The sequence below is a fragment of the Ananas comosus genome, linkage group 18 (assembly GCF_001540865.1).
Source record: "Ananas comosus cultivar F153 linkage group 18, ASM154086v1, whole genome shotgun sequence".
NCBI lineage: Eukaryota > Viridiplantae > Streptophyta > Magnoliopsida > Poales > Bromeliaceae > Ananas > Ananas comosus.
In genome coordinates this window covers 8,236,761-8,256,841 of record NC_033638.1, presented here as the reverse complement: position 1 = coordinate 8,256,841, position 20,081 = coordinate 8,236,761, and the positions used below count along the sequence as shown (strand labels likewise).

At 32.4% G+C, this 20,081-nt stretch overlaps 1 protein-coding gene across 1 annotated transcript; it reads left to right on the top strand.

Moving 5' to 3' along the window:
• LOC109723847 (transcription factor MYB108-like) lies at window positions 10,971-12,642 on the top strand. Its single transcript, XM_020252332.1, has 3 exons — window positions 10,971-11,182; window positions 11,277-11,406; window positions 11,764-12,642. The coding sequence occupies exons 1-3, from the start codon at window positions 11,044-11,046 to the stop codon at window positions 12,314-12,316; spliced, it is 822 nt and encodes a 273-aa protein (XP_020107921.1). The 5' UTR covers window positions 10,971-11,043; the 3' UTR covers window positions 12,317-12,642.

Sequence of the window (20,081 nt, the reverse complement as noted above, 5' to 3'; positions counted from 1 at the left end):
GTTCATTTGCTACCGATAGTATTCCAGCTCTCTCTCTCTATATATATATATACACAACACGACGGTGGTCCCTAGTAGCTTAAATGTTGTAGAGCAAATAGTTTCACAAAGCCCTGTTGAAGCAAGGGACTAATAAATATTCATTTGCCAATATCTTGATGCAAATTTTATCAAAGTATAATTAGCAGTGAATTATAATCACATATTACAACCAATAAAAGTGGAGTTACAGCTAATAATTGAACCCATCTTAATTGGTGAACTCTCTACTACTCTCCTTCCTTTTCCTAACCATGTCAAACACTCCAAATCTATGCTTAACACCTGCAAAGAGCTAACTCCTTTTAGCTGTCTCTCATTGATTGTTTGCTTCTCTACATCAAAAAATGGTCTCTCATCTCAACCGTGCACTTGGCACCATCTCACAATTCATTCAACAAGCACTACAGAAGCTTTGTACCTACCTAGATCATATCTTGGCATCTTATCCTCCTATAGGATCTCATCATGTGTTCATAGAGCATATTAATTGGAGAACTCAAACCTGTTCCAATAATTAAGCTCTGCTTAGTTGACTACACAAATTGTCGACACGTGTCGGCGTGTGAAAGGAATAGTAAGAAATTAAAATATCTGTTTCACATATGAAATCTCCTTGTCTTAGCAAAGTGGTGCAGCAATATAAAGGGTCCCAAAAAAATTTAGAAAAGGTGACTCCATATTCTTTTATCTCTGTGGATAAGCTACAGTAGGGTCACTGTTGTAAATTCCTCTGCAAGCTTTTTGACCCCAAAGTAACAAGAAATGCACAAGGAAGCAGGGGCTGACCATCCTGGCAGCCTTCTATTGGGCAACTTGGCTTGAAAGGAACAGCATTATTTTCCGAGATCTTAGCTCGAATCTGATCAATCAACGTTCTTAACTGTATCCGTGGGCTTTTGGATCTGTGGGACGAGCACTGCAGCTAACTTTGGAGCTCTTGACTTTCTCATTTTGTTTTCTGAGTATCTTTTATATTGATTCTGTGGATCGAGCAATATTTTTGTTGTCTCTGTTTTTTCTCCTTTGCTATTTTTATTTTTTTTTTAGTTTGCTTTCTAGAGGCCCCTTTCACTGTAGTATTGTTGTTAAATTTCTCTTGTTAATGAATGAAACAGATAACAAGTTATCTTTTTTTAAAAAGAAATACGCGCACACACACACACACAATATTACTTGTGAGCCTTTTGGAATGTGTTAGGAGCCATCCATGCTTATGACATGATTACACCGAGCTTAATTTGATTGATGGATCAAAGTATAAGATGGGAACAACTTCATTGTTTGACAAATGGCCTTGCTAAGGACACCAAATAACTGGAAATTTTTGACCTTAGAAGAGAAAAATGGAATATGGTAGGTACCATGGCATAACATACCATGACTATTTGTTATTTCCTACGGAATCAACAGTGCAATGCTTTGCGCACATGAACAGAAGATTCCCTTGAGAAGCTTTATCTTAAAAAAAATGTGTGCCTAAATCATCACACGTGGCAATGTATGCATGCATGTACCTAGACAAACCAAGAACTCAAAAAAAAAAAAAAGCCTTCCAAGGTTCTTTCCTTATTTTCTACTAAGCTTGCTTTCTTGAATTCCATCCTCAACACATCTCCATCTTCGCCTTTTCGCCTCCACTACTGATGTACATGCCACTAGGATGGTCGACTTCGTCACCCCCATCACACTTGAATCACGCAGACGCTTGTGCGAATACTCGTAGAGGGAGTTGGGAGTTGAACATAAAGCCTACTGCATGCGGTAGTGGCGATCGATAGCGATGATCTTCTCCTTTTCCTTCTACCTCTTGGACTTTGAACACCACACAAGGACTAGCATTTTGGTCCTAGCTAAGAGATCGATTGGACACACATATCGGATTCGTATCTAATCGCTCGAGATTTGATTAGGACATCTTGTGATGATTGAATTGGAAACTAATTAGATTGATTTAGTAGCATAGGGTTGTAGATTAGAGGGTGGTAGCTGTAGCAGGGAGAGAAGGACATGTACATATGTTCTTCTTAATTCTTTACTTTTATTATTATTATTATTATTATTATTTAACTACATGAAGAGGAGAATTAATGGTGAGAAAAGGGTCACCACTTAGTGAACACACAAATCATTAAACTAGTTTGCCTAATGATATAGCTCTTGCTTAATAGTGTAGCAGCAAAGATAGAATAAGAAACATTTTTCTTTTCTTTTTCTAAAAGCAGTATGAATAGGCTTATAATGTATGCAAATAGGAGGAGGCTATAGAGTTTGAGACCAAGAGGGTCACGTTTTGCTTTTTGTAGTTACAAACAAAGACACCCACAAGCAAAAATGTGCACATATATAAATATGTGCTTTTCTCAACAGTGTTTGTGAATTTATAGGTCGAGGAAGAGCTATGAAGAATTATGTAGAGTTTGAATATTCTATAATTAACTAATGCCATGTGATCCTTGCTATTTGACTATCAGCATCTCGTCTTAAGAGCCCGTTTGATTCGTGCTATACAACATGTCTGGTCATTTCAGTATAAGTACCAAAAATAACTATTAATGTTGTATTATTGAGTTTGATCGGTGCAGTAATGTAAGAGCGGATTATTGCATATTGATCATTATTTATCGATTTTCTTCTCCTAGGCAAACTCATGTGACGCCCCAACTTCTCAGGGAGTCACCCATCCTATGACTACTCCCGTCCTAACACGCTTAACTCTCTTAATCTCTTGGGTCTAGTCACCACCAAAAATGCTTAAACTGGATTAAGAGTTTAACCCTATTATATCTTATATATAGGACTATTTGGGGTCTTACAACTCAATTGAATTTTAAACTCAGCATGCACAATGGACACTGATTGCAATCTATACGATAAAATAAGTACCGATCGAGCCGCCATTAATGTTCTAGTTGCACACCGAAACTGAAGTTTGTTGTCATGTTCAATAGTTCATAGAGAAAGTAACCAAAAGACCCATCAAAATGGCAATTTAAAGAGGATTAGTGGGCCAACATTTTATTTCCTGTACAACTACAGTAAAGTTGACCAACATGCATGGTTCAGAAATTTGTTCTTGTAATATGTACCTCCTATTTGCAAATCATGTCTCCTAGGTTGAGTTCAAACTAATTTGTTCTCTTTACATTTTTCAACCACTAACTAGAATGAAAGCCACAGTTACACAGAAAAGTCAATTTTAGATGCCAATTGATTTGATATATTGTGGAGATTATAGGATAATAGCTAGCTAGGTAATCGAATTTAATTCTGTTGGTAGGTGTATTTTGACCTAAATTTGACAAGAGTGTTACCAATTATATTTTGAAAACTATTCTTCTACTTTATTTCATTCATTGATTTCAAATAACCATCATGAGATAAATGTATATATATCCTTTCTTGTTAATCAAGTTTCTCTACAATTAATTATTGAAAGAAACCCACAAAGCTTTCTAGAATTCTAGAACTTACACACATATCTTAAAGAGATAATTACCTATGTACCCCTCAAAACTTCTAAAATATATTATATAGCCTTAATTGCCTTTTCTTTTTTTTTTTTCAAATATACCCATTGTATATTTCTCCCTTATTCAAAATAACTCCGATGTTAATCATTGTAATCTCAGATAAATTCGGATTATATTTCTACCAGAGTTTTAAAAAAATAGTTAAAATACCTCTTTTGTCCCTAACTTAAAGACAAATAAGTAAAATCGGTGACGGTGGAAGGGTATATTTAAAATGGCAAAAAGTCAAGATGCTTCTTTTGCCGCTAACTTAAGAACAAATAAAAATAGTTGGTAATGGTAGAAGGGTATATTTGAAATGACAAAATGTCAAAATGCTTCTTTTGCCTTAATTTAAGAACAAATAAAAAAAAAGTGGCAATTGCTTATATACCCCTTAAAAGTTTCCGACTTTCTAATTTACCCCTCTTAGAAAGCTAATATTGAAAATACATTTTTTACGTTTCAACCTATTTCAAATATACCCCTAGAGTTAAAATCTGTCAATGAACTCTGTTATCTGTATAAAATTACTATTTTGCTCTTTCAAATGTACCATTCCACTATCACTGACTTTTCTTATTTGCCCTTAAGTTAGGAGTACAAAAAATATTTTGACTTTTGGTCTTTTCAAATATACCCCTCTACCGTTACAAACATTTTTTATTTGCCCTTAAGTTAAGGGCAAAATTAAAATTTTAATTTTTTTTAACTATGGTAGATATTTAACTTATGTTTAACCCAAGTTAACTTAACGGGTGGTAATTGTAGGGGTATTGAAATAACGGAGGAACATATAAGGGGTATATTAGAAAGAAAAAAAAAAGTAGGGATAAATTAGATATTTTCGAAATTTTGAGAGGTATATAGGCAATTATCCCTAAAAAAAAATTGGCGATGGTAGAAGGATATGTTTGAAAGAATAAAATAGTATTTCTAATATTTTACTAACAAAATTTAACTTCGTTTGGGATTGCAGGGAGATTGCGTTACGTGCGGTGAGAAAGTACGTTGGAAAAATGCCCTCTTTGTTTCCGTACGTAATATTGCGTTTCGTATATCGCGATGAGTCGGTTATGATATATTTTCTGCGGTCTCACCGGAAAACACAGAAGCTTATTCCTATATGCTTTTTCCTCAACTCCATTTTATCTAATAACGTTAGAGATGTCTCAATACCAAACTAAGCCTTAGTCCAATAGCTAAAATATTCTAGTAACTTAATCATTAATTAGGGTCCCCACAATCCTAACACACTATAAAATTGACCCACAAAATGTTTGTCTTATACTAGGAACTTCCGCTTAGATCAATTATTAAGATCGACTTAATAAAAATATACTTAAACATTATGTTACTAACTCGAACTAATTAATGATCATTATCTTATGCTCACGATTCCATCATCCTACTCACGCGTAAGTTTTAAGTCCAAATAGGACACGTTTTGAGTCAAAAGTTTAACCAAAAAAGTGTATATATGAGTATAAAATTTTTGTACATGGCTATACGCATTTTGAAGGTCAAAAGGGTTAAAAAAGCAAAGTGTTTGATTAGTATTATCCACACGGAGATGTTTGGGTCAAAGACGCTTCACCAAAGACTATAATAGCACACTCACTCTTCTCAATCGCCTACAATTATTAATGATTTAGAACTTAATTAGGAGTAGGTAAATTAATTAAATGGGTTGTTTTTTTGTTTTGTTATGTTTTATTTATCCTTTTTCCCTTAAAACAAGGGTCCTTTTTTTGGAAATTACCCACCACTACTTGCACTTCGTTTTCATGCATGCGTTATATTTTGGAGGGGTATTTTCGTTCGATAAAAAGCTTTAAAAGTTGTGCTAGGGGTTTAACAAAGACATGGTTTCTTTGGTTGATACTTTGGTATCTGATTATATGGTTTTTTTTTTTAGTTTTTTCTTTTTTTGAGGATATTAATATTGTGTGGGCTTTTAGCCACTGGTTTCCTATGCAGAGAACAAAGAGAGAGAGAGGGAGAGAGAGAGAGAGAGAGAGAGAGAGAGAGAGAGAGAGGGAGCTTCTAGAATGTTTAGACTTTGAATGGAATTAAGGTCTTATTTAATATACTGTTGTTGGTGTGACAATGCACTCTCTTTATTCTGGTTGCTATAACAATCAATTAAGTATATTATTCCATGAGAAAAGACAAAGTGAAGGGTCCCCAATAATTGGCTTTTTGCTTGGTTTTTTGGTTTTTTTAACAATTTCAATAGTTTCATATTAAAAAATGTGAGAAAATGTAAGTCCTTTATGTAATTAGTATATTGGTACTAACAATTACATTTAAATAATTAGGTTTAAATTATTAATATTAGGGGATTGGATCGTTATATTTAGTATTAAAATTAAATTAGATTGTTCGTTGAAATTTTGGATCGTAATATTTCTAGTAATCTTAAATTATATGTGTGATTGGACCACCCTAATAGGTTTCAATAACTGAAAGTAAGTATTTTGAACTAATACTAATTAATCGTTTCTAGTGCAAATGGCAAAGTACTTTATGATTGGTACTCGAGGTCTTAAGTTTGAAGTCTTATTGCTTCACATTTTCAGCTAAATTTATTTTTAAAAAAATAAATGAAACAGATAACATACTATCTTTCTTTCAATTTTTTTTTTTTGAACTAATAGTTTAAGTTCAACAAAGTATTAACATTGATGGGCTGAATTGTTGGGGTTTTAATTGGTTTGAAAAATAATTTCAATTTGTAAAGTAAATTCACTCACAAACACGGGAAATGTTTGTTTGTTAATATAGCCACTTTCATTGTTATTTTTTGGAATAAATTAGGCTTTAATTCTGATAAATAAAAACACATAAAAAAACTGTTCTCCGGTAATTTAAGCTGTTAGAGAAATACGATTGTTTCATATAATTTAATGTGATATCAGAGCAAGAGTTTCGAACACAAATGTGAGGATGAATGTTGAATATAAAAATATAAAATTGTCGTCCTCCAATAGCTTAAACTTAAAAAAAAAACGATTGTTTTATGTAATTTAATATGGTATCAACACAGAATTCGAACATATATGTGAGGGTGAGTAGTAAATATAAAAATATAAAATTGTCGTTCTCCATTATCTTAAACATTTAGATAAATACGATTATTTTTTAATAATTTAACAAATTCAATAATTGATCCTAGTAATCGACATACGAAATATTCTCCGGACATTGAGAGCATTGGGGACCATCCTTGTCATGATCCATCAGTACAACAAGCGCCATGTAAACTAATAAAACACTAAAAAATGTTGCATAACGATGCTACATACATTAACCCTTCTATCTTCACCATTTTCTAATCCTAATTAATTAAAGCACATTAATCATGTGGAGATATATTGGTGATGTTTGAACACCATGGAACATATTTTATATATATATATATATCTGCGAAGATAATAAACTATTCATAGCTCATGTAGATCACTAAGAAGAAGGTATAGAAACACGATTTCCAAATAATATAGATTATTTACCGCACTTTTGCACATTTGGTTAATGTTACAGTAAACTAAAGCACACTCCAAGCATGTATATATCTAGCTCTTTATTGATAAATTAATTTGCCTCGATTAAGCATATGTTGAACCGATCTAATCACTACCCATTAGGTATATGAGTTGGACTTGAGCTAGGATCTTTCATTTTTTGCGCAATATGAATAATGGAGTGTTAAATTTGTGTACTTGCGCTGCATAACCTGCTAGTAGATCAGATAAGATCGATTCAGATACGCCTTTTTTATATTGTTTTGTAGTGCTACTGCAGTATAGTAATTAAGAAGAGTTTAACTGCATCTGAGCATAGAACATCAGAAAAGGAAAATCATCAAATGAAAGAAAAAAAAAATCATTAAAAAATTAATTTTATAAACAACGCAATTTTTTTGATTTTACTCGGAACAAGTTTTCTTTTGTTCAGGATATATATAGCCTTTTTTTATTATTAATTGCAAGTATTGCATGCAGATCCACAATATGAATGTGACAAGTTTTTCATTGAATAGCATAGTAGCCGGACTATATATATATATATATATATATATAGGGTAAACTTTAAATATCTCTTTATGATTTCACATTTTCTTACTTTAGTACCTTGTGGTTTTATTTTTCTCTTTTTATCATTTATTTTACTAATATTTTTCGTTAAATCAATAACAAAGTTAAAATTAAATGGCACTAAAGTGAATATTCGATAAAACTAGGTAGAGTATCTGCAGTTTTTTTTGTATATAATTTAACGAAATATTAATTAACGAAGAAAAAAATAAGTGACAAAGTTAAAACTAAAGGATACTAAAGTAAATATTCGACAAACCTAGATAGAGTATCTGAAGTTTTTTATATATAATTTAATGAAATATTAACAGAGGAGCCGACGAAAAGATCAGAAAAATGAAATCACAGGATACTAAATTGATGCACATTAAATCACATGGTACTAAAATGAGAAGTGCCACTACAACAGAATTAGATTATAGGGACATATGTTTGGGACACTTTTGAGTAAGTGTCTCATTTATGCTAAAACTTAAAAATACATCTACTAATGCCTAAATATAAAGCTCAATCCAACCAAAAATAAAAGATTACTCTACTCAACCCACTACACCCAGTCCATTTGGCCCGATTACAAACAGAAAAAAAAAAAGAAGAAAAATCAATTACCATTTTTTCTTCTCTCTTCACTCAATCCACTGAAATTCTAGACGAAGAGCCTTTACTGCCGTCCTTCTCCGCCACCGCAGCCAACGAGATAGAGTTTCGGCGGTTGCTAAATACTTAAATAAGTGTTGGTAAATTAGCAGCACTCTTTTAGGTTATAGCGACACTCTTTAACTGTCACTATATATTTAGCGACCCCACATATAGCAACACTTTTTAAAAGTGTCGGTAATTTTAGCTAGCAGCACTTTTTTGACATGTACCTACATTTAAAAGTGTCGCTATATACCGTTTTTGTTGTAGTGTGCAAAACTACAGGATACTAAATTGATACACTTTAAACTATAAGGTATTAAAATAAAAAAAATACAAAACCACATAGGTGGTATTTGAAGTTTTTCCATATATATATAAAAATGTCCACACCATCACATGTAAAAAATTGTATCAAATATTCGATCCGGTACAATTTTTGGTACAAGTGGCTCCATAGTCCATCACTACTCTTGCGTCCACGAGTAACCAACTTGGTGATATTATTATGACTTAAGAGATGTAAACATCCAAGCTTTTTTGTCCTAAAATGATATTGTGGAGGTCATAATCTTATTGTACTAATAAAATGTTCCGCGAAAAAATCCATTGCGCGTATGATAAATTTGAAAATTTTCTAAATTGACAGGACTTGAAAGTCTAATTTTTGGATCTTTCGTAGCATGTCACCTAAAAAAATTAATTCATAAAAAATAGTTCAAACCAGAATTTTAACAGAGTGTATCTGCGAAATAGATATGGTTTCGAATACAAGTGTATGAAATAATAACTCGACAATTTTGGATACAAGTATGGATTTTGCCTATACCTGACTCGAACCTGAATAGAAATTTGATCTTATATTTGAATTTATATTTTAAAAATTTAAATTTTAATTTCTAAGTACGGTAAAATTGTTTTTCAGTTTTAAATATGAATTTTTAAAATCTGAATTTAGATTTTTTAAAATCTGTTTTGAATCCGACCCATTGACATCCTTAAGTGGTAGCAATTTTGGACCGGAGCTAGCTAATGCGCTGGTCAAACATAAATACAATTCATTAACTGAGGTTGCCACCTTAATATCACTTGTTAATCCAAACTAATCAAATAGTTTTAAATTTTAAAGTATGCGAATTATCAGTATTATGATATATTATTAATGATTTAATATTCTACATGTAGTAAATAGTTAGTTACTGGATCATCTTTCACAAGCTATAGTCCTCGTAGTGTTATGTACACAGTTTAAAAGGCGAACTAAACTAATTATTAATTACTGGCGTGGAAGACAAGAATCTTCGCTAAATATAGAAAAAATTACCTCTTTCGTCACATTATTCCTGAATATATTAAACAAATTTAATGTTAACAATACTGATTTATTAATAATATATTAAAAAATTTATAAATTATGTTGTATAATATTTTTTTTTCGTAAAAACAAATAATTAATAGAGAAAGAAAACATGTGGACTAATGCTATGTGACACAAAGATCTTGCTACACCCCTCGAATATTTAAGTTCTAACACACAAAGTCCAATTTTGTGGCTTCATATTCTATTGCCCTATAACCAAGCAATTTCTTTTTCTTTTTTTTTTTGGAAAAAACGTTTTCAACTCTTTATGTGGAAACTGGCCATAGTTATCCTGCATCTCCCAAAAAAAAAAAAAACCCCAATACAATACACTTCACTTCTAACTCAAATCAAGATTAATTTTTGGGATGTATTTGATTATATTCACAAGAAAAGTTATTTTTGACGTATCAGATAGTCTCTTATGGACAAATCTCGTGTACATAAATATCCTGCAAATGATGTAATATCGACGCCCGTTCATGACAGGATGATGTATCTAAACTATTAGATTTCAACGGCTCGAATGCATCTGACTATAGATGGATTACAAAATTGGTTCATGAATAGCATAGAAACAAAGCACGATGTTAGTAAGTTTTGAAACAAAGTAGTAAGTTCCTAAAACTTAATTATGTACACGCTTTTTAGATGCTATAGATAATACCCGATAAGACTTTGATCAATCTTTTTAGTAATATATTATCAGAACCATCTCTCTTGTCGTTTTATAGCAAACTCTGATTTATTTTCTAATACTTCTTCAGTTAGTACATATACGTACATACAGTTTATCTAACATTCATTATATATATATAAAAATAAAAGTGCTAATTCTGAATCATTTCTACCGTATCATATTTTTGGATAGCACAACAAGTGCACGCGTGGCAAAATGCTTGGTGGATGATACCCGAGGTCCCAAATTCGAATTCTAGTTGATTCATATTTCTAACTAAGTTTATTTCAAAAATAAAATAAATAAAGCGGGTAGGTAGCGTATTACTTATCTCTCTCTCGAAAAAAAAAAAAAAAAAAAAAAAAAAAAAAAAAAAAAGGTGCGCCCGTGGCGGCCACCGAGCTGGGTCCAAATTCAATTACGCAACAAAACCCAATATTGAGAGAACGAAAAAACAGTAACACGAGTCAACCTTTAACGCCCCTCCTCACCCTGTATTTACACTTAATAATAATAATAATTAACATTAGGCTTTATTAAGCATCTCTAAACAGCTTAATCAACCCCACCACACGTTTCATTTCCCCCTCCTCAAACCCCCTCTATAAAAGAGCTTCACCCCCACCCCTCTCTCTCCCTCCACTCCATATCCAACAACAAGCAAGAGCTTCATCTTTTTCTCGGTTTCTCTGAAAAGCGCTTCTGGAACAAGCCATGGAGACGGGAGTAGAAGCCCATGAAGAGGAGCTGGGTTTGCGAAGAGGTCCGTGGTCCGACGAGGAGGACATTTTGTTGGTGAACTACATCGCGATTCATGGAGAGGGGCGTTGGAACTCTTTAGCACGTTGCGCAGGTAACAGTTTGAATAAGCTCACGTAATTATTTGTTTTCAAAATTGAAATTTTATTTTGTAGATTAAATTTTAAATTTAAATCTTGATTTTACAGGACTAAAGAGAACGGGAAAGAGCTGTAGGCTTCGTTGGCTCAACTATTTACGCCCCGACGTGCGCCGCGGTAACATCAGCCCGGAGGAGCAGCTCCTTATATTGGAGTTACACTCGCGGTGGGGAAACCGGTGAGTAATTTTGCAGAGAACACCCCCTGCAATTTCGAAATTCGTTTTCTCTCTCTCTTGTTTACTAAAAACACCCCTCTTTTAGAAGTGAATCGATTCCTGATACGGGGAATTGAACTTGAAATATTTTGTTTGAAATGAAATGTGATTGAATTGGGTTCGATGGGCTTTTTTTTTTTTTTTTCTTTCTTTAGTTTGGTTTTATTTTTAGTCACTTTTGGATTTGGTGGTAATTTTTTGATCTTTTAAAAGAGCTTTTCTGGATAGATAAGTTTTGTATATATTTTCTTAAGAAAATGATTTACGATAGCAGCCGAACAGAGTAATAACATTCACTTATAATAACTTGCGTTGCAGATGGTCGAAAATCGCACAATTTTTGCCCGGAAGGACCGATAACGAGATAAAGAACTACTGGAGGACTAGAGTGCAAAAACACGCAAAGCAACTTCGCTGCGACGTCAACAGCAAGCAGTTCAAGGACATCATGCGGTACCTGTGGATGCCTCGCCTCATGGAGAAAATTCGGGCAGCTTCGGACAACAAAAACATCCCGACCGTCAACGACCAGACCACAAGCGAGATCACCGAAACCACCGGGCATGCGAACACAAGCCCTGAGATCTCTTGCGTCACCGGATCGTCGTCGGAGTCGTTCGGGATGCAATTCTCGTCGCCGCCAGTGTCGGACAGCTTCGACGGTTGCTATGAAACGCAACGAGACGACGATCGGGGCGGCGACGCGATGCAACCGGCCCAATTCGGCGGAGACTGGTCCGAGCCGCTTCCGAGCCCAGGGGGTGACACTTACCTGGGGTTACCAGATCTGGACTTAGGAAATTGGCAGGAAAATTTAGGGTTAGAGAATTTGTGGAGTGTAGAAGATATTTGGTTACAACAACAACTTTAGATTTTAAAATATGAAAAAGGAGCAAATGCTTAATTAAGGCTTGTAAAGTCTAAACACACAATTCTAATTAGATTTGAGTGAACCCCCCAAAAAAAAGAAAATATAGTGAGAAAAAAGAAAGAGAAATGTAGGAAAGTAACCCTTTGTTGGTGTTTGGATTCTTCTTCTTCTTCTTTTTTTTGTTTATTGAGTTTCTTTTTTTCTTTTTGGAGAGATGCCAAAGAACCTTAATTGATGGGGTTTTCTCATTCTTTGTAATATTGTTGTATTTTTTTTTCAGTTTTTCTGGAGAAAATACTGCAGCAAATTTGATTATATCTACCAAATTTTGAGAGTGTGATCAATGGAAAAATAAAGTTAATAATATCATGAAAATATAGATGTAATTTTATTAAGAATATTGATGAAAATGATGAATGATGAGGACCTATATTATTAATAACAACCAAAATGAGATGGTCCCCTATATACATGCATCTTGTGGATTTATCACTATAATTATCCTCTCATTTATTTAGTGGGCTGTGACTCGTGTCATATTATAGCATGATGGTTAAATTAATTAACGCACTAAATTAAAACATCTAATACGAGTTACAGGTGTAACTCAGCTCGATTAAAATGGCCCATAGATTTGGAGCAAAACAAAAGGAATTTTACTTGCTGACTTTGGCATTTCTTTGAGCACTAATGATCGAGGAACACATTTTCCTTCTTTTTTCTTTGGGTGTTTGATTTTGCATAATGTTTCAAAAAATAGGAGCTTGTTCCATGTGAATTAATAGAAAAAGGTTTTATTTATGATCTAATATAACCCTTCACAACAAAAAGTTTTATTTATGATGTACAATGTTATTGAAAATTAACTAAATTTCATATATATAGGAGGAGAATATTGACTACTTGGCCCCTCTTTACTCTTTTTTTTTCGGTCTAAATTTTTTTTTAAGCTAGTAGGTAGATCATAATTTGTTTATTTTCATACAAAATAAATTAATATTTAAATTATTTTATTTATATAATAAAAAATTTATATCAACCAATTGTATTAAATAGTGGTGTGATTTTTTTTGCCATAAATTTTGCCGCCGAGTAAAAGGCATGATTGATCTTATTTAGTCACGTGCATTTTGATCGTTGTTGATTCTCTCTTTTTTTCCACATAATTCATTTAAGTCAAACTAAAAGTCGGTAGATTGGGGAAGTCCCACGAGTGGTCTTATCACGTACACGTGGAATTAGTTATTTTTTTAAAAAAATAAATATATAAAATATAATTTATGAGCCATTATAAAGTTTTATAATACAACAATTTATTACCGAATTAATTTATTTAATTCATCTAAAATATCACATTTGAAAGTATATATATTCTAAAATAGAGTGTATATTCTAAAATCATTCTTACCATATTAATTTTTTAAAAGTTTTATTAAAAATTAATTTGATTTTTATCAATTCTAGTCTTACGGGTGTAAGATACACACTCTTTTTTGAAGTGTATAAGGAGCATTTTACAATTTGAAATTATGTAATCTTTTTTTTTTTTATATATGAAACTAACATAATTAAATAATCATATTGTAATTTCCAATTATGTTTGCAACAGCAAGGGCGAGAAGTATCTCACATCCTATTGAATAATATGGTTAGATTAGCTCTCTTTAAAGCAAACAAACAAAAAAAAATAATAAAATAATAATAAAAGAAGTAGAATGCATATAATATCAAGGATTAATTACGCACACATTCCTGCAAATATGATAAATTACAGATATATTCCTGCAAACCTCAACTTTCATAAATTATGTTTGCAAAAATCCTAATGTATTCAGATATGTTCATGCCGTTAGAGTCCGTTAGAGAAATTTTATAACCACAGTTAAAATACCTTACCATGATTAATTAATAATATGAATTGATAATTTTGCTCCTCTTTTTCTTCCTCTTCCTCTGCCTCTCTTGCTTCTTCTTCTTCCTCTTCCTCTGCCTCTCTTGCTTCTTCTTCTTCTTTTTCTTCTCCATATCCTTCTTTTAATTTCTTCCTCCTTTTTTCCTCCTTCTTCTTCTCCGTCATCATCGTCGTTAATGATCCGATCGTCGTCGCCGTCGTGATGCCCGCATGGGCCGTCGTCATGGGCGCCTTTGCCGGCATCGGCCGCGCTTTCGCCTTCCGCCTCTTCCTCGTCTTTATTGGCCGCAACCCCAACAAGCTCCGCAAGGTCGCCGTCGCCGCCGCCGCTGCCGCGGTCTACTCCCGCAGCCTGAAGAGGAAGAGAAAGAGAAAGAGAGTAAGAGCAAAATTGTCATTTCACAACTCTATTGTTAAAAAATTAACAGTTTTTTAACGGATCCTAACTAGAGGGATATATCTGAATATATTAGAATTTTTGCAGGAATAACTTATGAAAGTTGAGTTTTGCAGGAATATATCTGCAATTCATCGTGTTTGTAGGGACGTGTATGCAATTAATCCTAATATCAATTATGCACAAATTTCCTTATAGGTAAGTACTCCGATATTAATTAATGTATCTAATTTGGGATTATACTAAGATTATCTAATAATAATTCTAATGAATTGTGGGTTTTGAATTTAAATATAAGAGACATATTAGAGAGTTGGTCATCAAATTGTATTAGGGCTCTTAAAGAGTTTGGTCATACTCCAGCACAAAACAGAGCTCAAACTAGTCCAGCCAACAAGAAATAATAGACACGAATTACGATATGTAAAGAGTTTACAAAATTTAAGTTCTATTTTCATAGTTCTAAAAAATTTAGACATTGTAGAATTCATTATCAATTTGATTTACAAAATTTGAAGTTCTATTTATATAGTTTTTTGAATGTCCAAAAATTACGTGCTATGTCATAATTATGATAAGGTTTCAAAAGTGCGTTGTTCAAACACTTCACTTAACTAACCACTAGAGAGTTTAGTGGCTATGCCCCTGAATACTCATTATGGGATCAACGGATTGACATTCCGCGTAAACTTAAATTTTAGATTTGGATTATTGATTCATATACGCACAATATCGAAACAAGTCGCAGATTTATAATAGCTGTAGATGTTAATAAGTAACCTAATATTTTTGATAAGTTCAAGAATATTTAATAAAGTTTTTAGTTTAATACTCTTCTCCTTCCAACAGTAGAGTCTAACTATTTCACATTTCTAACTTTATTTATTTATTTTGAGAAAATAGGATAAACTTTAAATATCACTCCTGTGATTTTGCACTTTCTCACTTTAATATTATTATATTATTTAAAGTCTATCAATTCAGTATCTTGTGATTTTATTTTTCTTTTTTCGTCAGTCTCTTCGTTAACTTTTTCATTAAATCATCGCATACAAAAAACTTCATACCCCACTTATAGTTATTGAATATTTACTTTGTCACCGATTGAACGAAAAAAATTAATGGAGGATATGACAAAAAAAATAAAATAAAATTATAGAGTATGAAAGTGATACAATTTAAATTATAGAGTATTAAAATAAAAAAAATATGAAACCAAATGGGCGATATTTGAATTTTTTTAAAAAAAAAATGAATAAAAATGAGCGGGTTGACCGATCGTCTCTAACGCAAGTGACAAAGGGCTTAATGATTGAAACTCAAGGTCTAAAATTTGAATCCTAATTGATTCGTATTTTCAATTAAGTTATTTTTTAAAAGGATAAACGAAACGAGAAGAATGCTATCTAAAAAAAATCAGCGGGTTGGGTTACGTGTGAAGATGAGCTGACGCGCACGAAGACGATGATGGGGAACCGCCACGTCACTGGTCAACGCGGCCGCACCGTTTCGAACCCCACGGTTGGTCTTCGCCGCTTCGCACGCTGATTTACCGTCAACCCAACGAGCGCCACCCACGTGTGGATTATTTTTCGTGGGCGTGCGTGTGTGTGTTATATCCACTCATTCGCCCACTCATTTCCTCGCATCGCGTTTACGAGGAAATTTACTGTGTCGCAACAATATCGTATTTTCCCCAAAATAGCTTCATTTATAGAAAAAAAAAATTTTGTCAAAATCTCATCTTTGCTTTTTCTCATCGAAGAACTTTAAAAATTATATTTTATTTTTTAAAAAATTAAATAATATTCACATATAGTTAGGGTGCTAACTATGATAACTAAGACTTTGTTTGAAATTACAAAAAAATTGTGTTACGTGTGGTGAAAAAGTACGATGAAAAAATATCATATTTATTTCTGTACGTAATATTGTACTATTGTGTTCCACATATTCTAATGAATTGATTATAATATATTTTCTACGGTCTTATCGGATAACGCAGAAGTATATCCCCATATGTTTTCTTTTTCTAACTCTATTTTATTTAACAGCGTCAGATAGATCTTAGTACTAAAGTAAGTCTAAATAACCAAATTGTTCTTTTCTTTTACCTCTCTTTCCCAATCCTCTTTCATTCGCAGTCTTCTCCTCCGTCCTCCGCATTTTTTCGACCCCACCTTCAACTCTGTTTTCCTCTCCCTCCTCCGCCTGCTCCTCCTACAACCTGCCACTCGCCCCTCCATCTCCTTCTCCTTCTCCCCGCTCCCCTGCTTATTCCACTTTTGCCCCCTCTTCAATACGCCACGGCAGAAGAGGAGGGTGTGGGCGTGGGCGGAGGACTTAAGCTTGCCGCGGGGGGAGACAAGGAGCGAGGTGGCGCGGCCAAGAATGTTGGCCAATAGAGAGGCAGCACGATTGAAAGGTAGGATCTAAGAGTATTTTGGGTATAAAAAAATATATAATAATAAAATATAAACGGAACCGTAACGGAACACTGACAGAAGAATCCAAAATGAATATTTTTTAATTTTAAGAGGGTAAACTATAGGCTTTTAAAAGTCGGAGAGGAAAAGTATCAAAGTGAGTATTGACAAGAAGATTTTTTATAACTTAGCCAAAAAATTATGATGAATGGGTGAATTTTAGAACAGCAAGAAAATATCATATCAGCAATGTAACTGCTGCATTCTGTTAGGACAAATACCGCAAGGAAAATCTGATTGTGATTAAAAATATATAGATTTTATTTGATCTATGGACCATTTTGAATTTGCTATCCGACATTCCAAATATTAAATTTTATCGTCCAATCTATTTAATTTGTATGATTTGAGTCAGTCGATTGCACTTTGATGTCAAAATTCAAGCTAGTTTTTTTTTAATTTTAATAAATCTATAATTATAATAATTGTATGAAGTATACTAATTAAATATGTAAAATTAAACGACAGATTCAAATTTTGAAGTCAAAGTGCCGTTAACTGACTCAATTCAAATAAGTTAAAGAATTGGGTAACAAATTCAAAATAGTCTATAGTTCGGGTAAGGCGGTAAGTTCGTTACATTTTTACCTTTGAAATATATGTTGCTTTTTCGAGAAAAGTATTTAATTTATTGTGCAAATGAATAAGCACATAAGTAGAACAGTAAGATTTTGAAAGAAAGTATTAGAAAAAAAGAATTAATTGCGTACAATTCTATATAAATTATCTAATAGCAAATATATCTCTACAAAGTTTGACTTTTATATATATATCTTTGTAAGAGTTATAACGTTTCAAATATAATTCTACTGTTAAGACCTGTTAGAAATATATAGTAAACCATAGATAAAATACTTAATTCTGGTTAGTGAATAAGGTAAATTAATTTTTTTTTACCTCTCTTATATTATTTGTGATGGTGGAAAGAAAGAAAATGAAGATGACCGTTAGGTACTTTTGAAGGATATTTCTGTATAAGTCTAACTTCTGGGGCTTTTGGAAGGATATATTTGTGATGACAAAATTATTATCTCACTTATCTTATATTTAAAATAAATAATTGTTCTAACGGTAATAAATCAAAGAAACAAAATATGAATATCACTGAATTTTTATAGTCATAAATATAAAAATTTAACTTTGTAAAATATATTTGTTATTCGATATTTATATGGAGCTGTATGAAACTAACCTCAAAAAAAAAAAAAAAAAAAAAGAAAAAAAAAAACCACCACAGGTCCTACTGGCAAAAGCTGAAACTCCGCGGTCTATGATTAGGAGAAACACTATATTAAATTATTCTAGCTTTTTCCTTTTCAAATTTTAAAAACTTCAAATTTAAACTTCCCCAATCAAATTATTCAATTCATTTTTGGTTCCTATACATATACGTGAGTCACGTTTGATGCCAATTAAGTTGAGCCTTCTTTCTTTTTCAGTCCTTTCCTTGCTACTCTTCTCACTCTACAAGATATATATGTTTTACGTGTGACAACGTGGTCTTTGTGATAATGGAAAACGAAAACAAAGTACACATTTCGATTATCTATTTTGACTAAACAAACTAAATATTGTATCACACATAACCAAATTATTCATTGAGTTATTTCCATGATGGCATCTTTATATCCACACAACTTTGCTATTATGTGTCGATTAGTAGTTGCAGTTGTGGGACATTTACTAATAATAGCATGAGATTATGATTGAAGATATGCTTATTTGATTAATACTGTAAAAATAAGAAGTTTTCTTAAGGACATTTGGTTGCAGAATGTATGCAAATACAAATTTCATATTTGATTTGATATTATTATTTTAATTTCTGTAGTAGGAACTATATAAGGAGGCTAAATGCCAATTTTGAAACTACGTCTCGCGTTCCAACTGCAGCAGTTAAAAGAGTAACTTTAAATAAAAGTATGCTTATCTTTTTAATTATTTTTTTAGCAAACAATATTTTTTTTTTTATATTTGAGGCAATCTACATCATATTATATATATATATATATATATATATATATATATATATATATATATATCCACCCTCTCTCATTCTAACCATCCATCAAACTGGTGGGTGGTTAGAAAGTTAGGAGCACAAGGACTGCTGTGCTCCTAATAGCACAGTAGCCCTACTCTATATATATATATATATATGAAATGATAAAATTTTAAAAAATATTTCTCAACTGTATGTAACCAAATAAATTATTTATAGGTACAACATTTTCTACTATATCCAACCAAACAGGATATATATATAATTACAACTGCTGCATTTTCAACTAAGTATATATCTCCAAATTACATCAAACGACAAACTGCATTTGACTTTATTTCGACCATACGTAATGTGCTCCAACTTTTGTTCATATATCTTAACGCCAGATCACCGCGTTGTTCACTTTCTCTCTCTTTCAGAAACAGAGGGATGATGGTAACCAGAGGAGATTGCTTGAGTGATCTGATCAGATCAAATCCTAACAGTCAAAGTGGTTTAAACATATATGGTGAGGTTGATGATAACCCTAGCTGTGATGTGGCGTTTTGGATTTTGGAGGCTAATTGAAGCACTTCTCTTTCATTGATGTGTTGCTTTCTTGGTATGCTTCCCAATTTGGCAACGGAACCAATGATTCTTGGCAATGATTTTGTAGTTTCTTTGGTAAAAATAAAAGTGGTATTAATTGGAGTTTCTTTTTTGTTAAAAAAATTATAAAATAATTAGTTTTTTTTTAAAAAAAAGAAGAGCTATCAGATAATAGTGTTTATATAATTTATATTCAACACCCCGCTTCACGTTTAGGCTAGAAATTTTTTAATATACTTAATATTTGAGCTTAATTAAATTGAAAGAAATTAAATGAGATACTTAAACTATCAGAGAACGGACCTCCTGCTCTGGTAAGATGTTAAATAATGCAAAACAAAAGTTATTTTTCAAAAACTTAGCTATTTGATAACAGT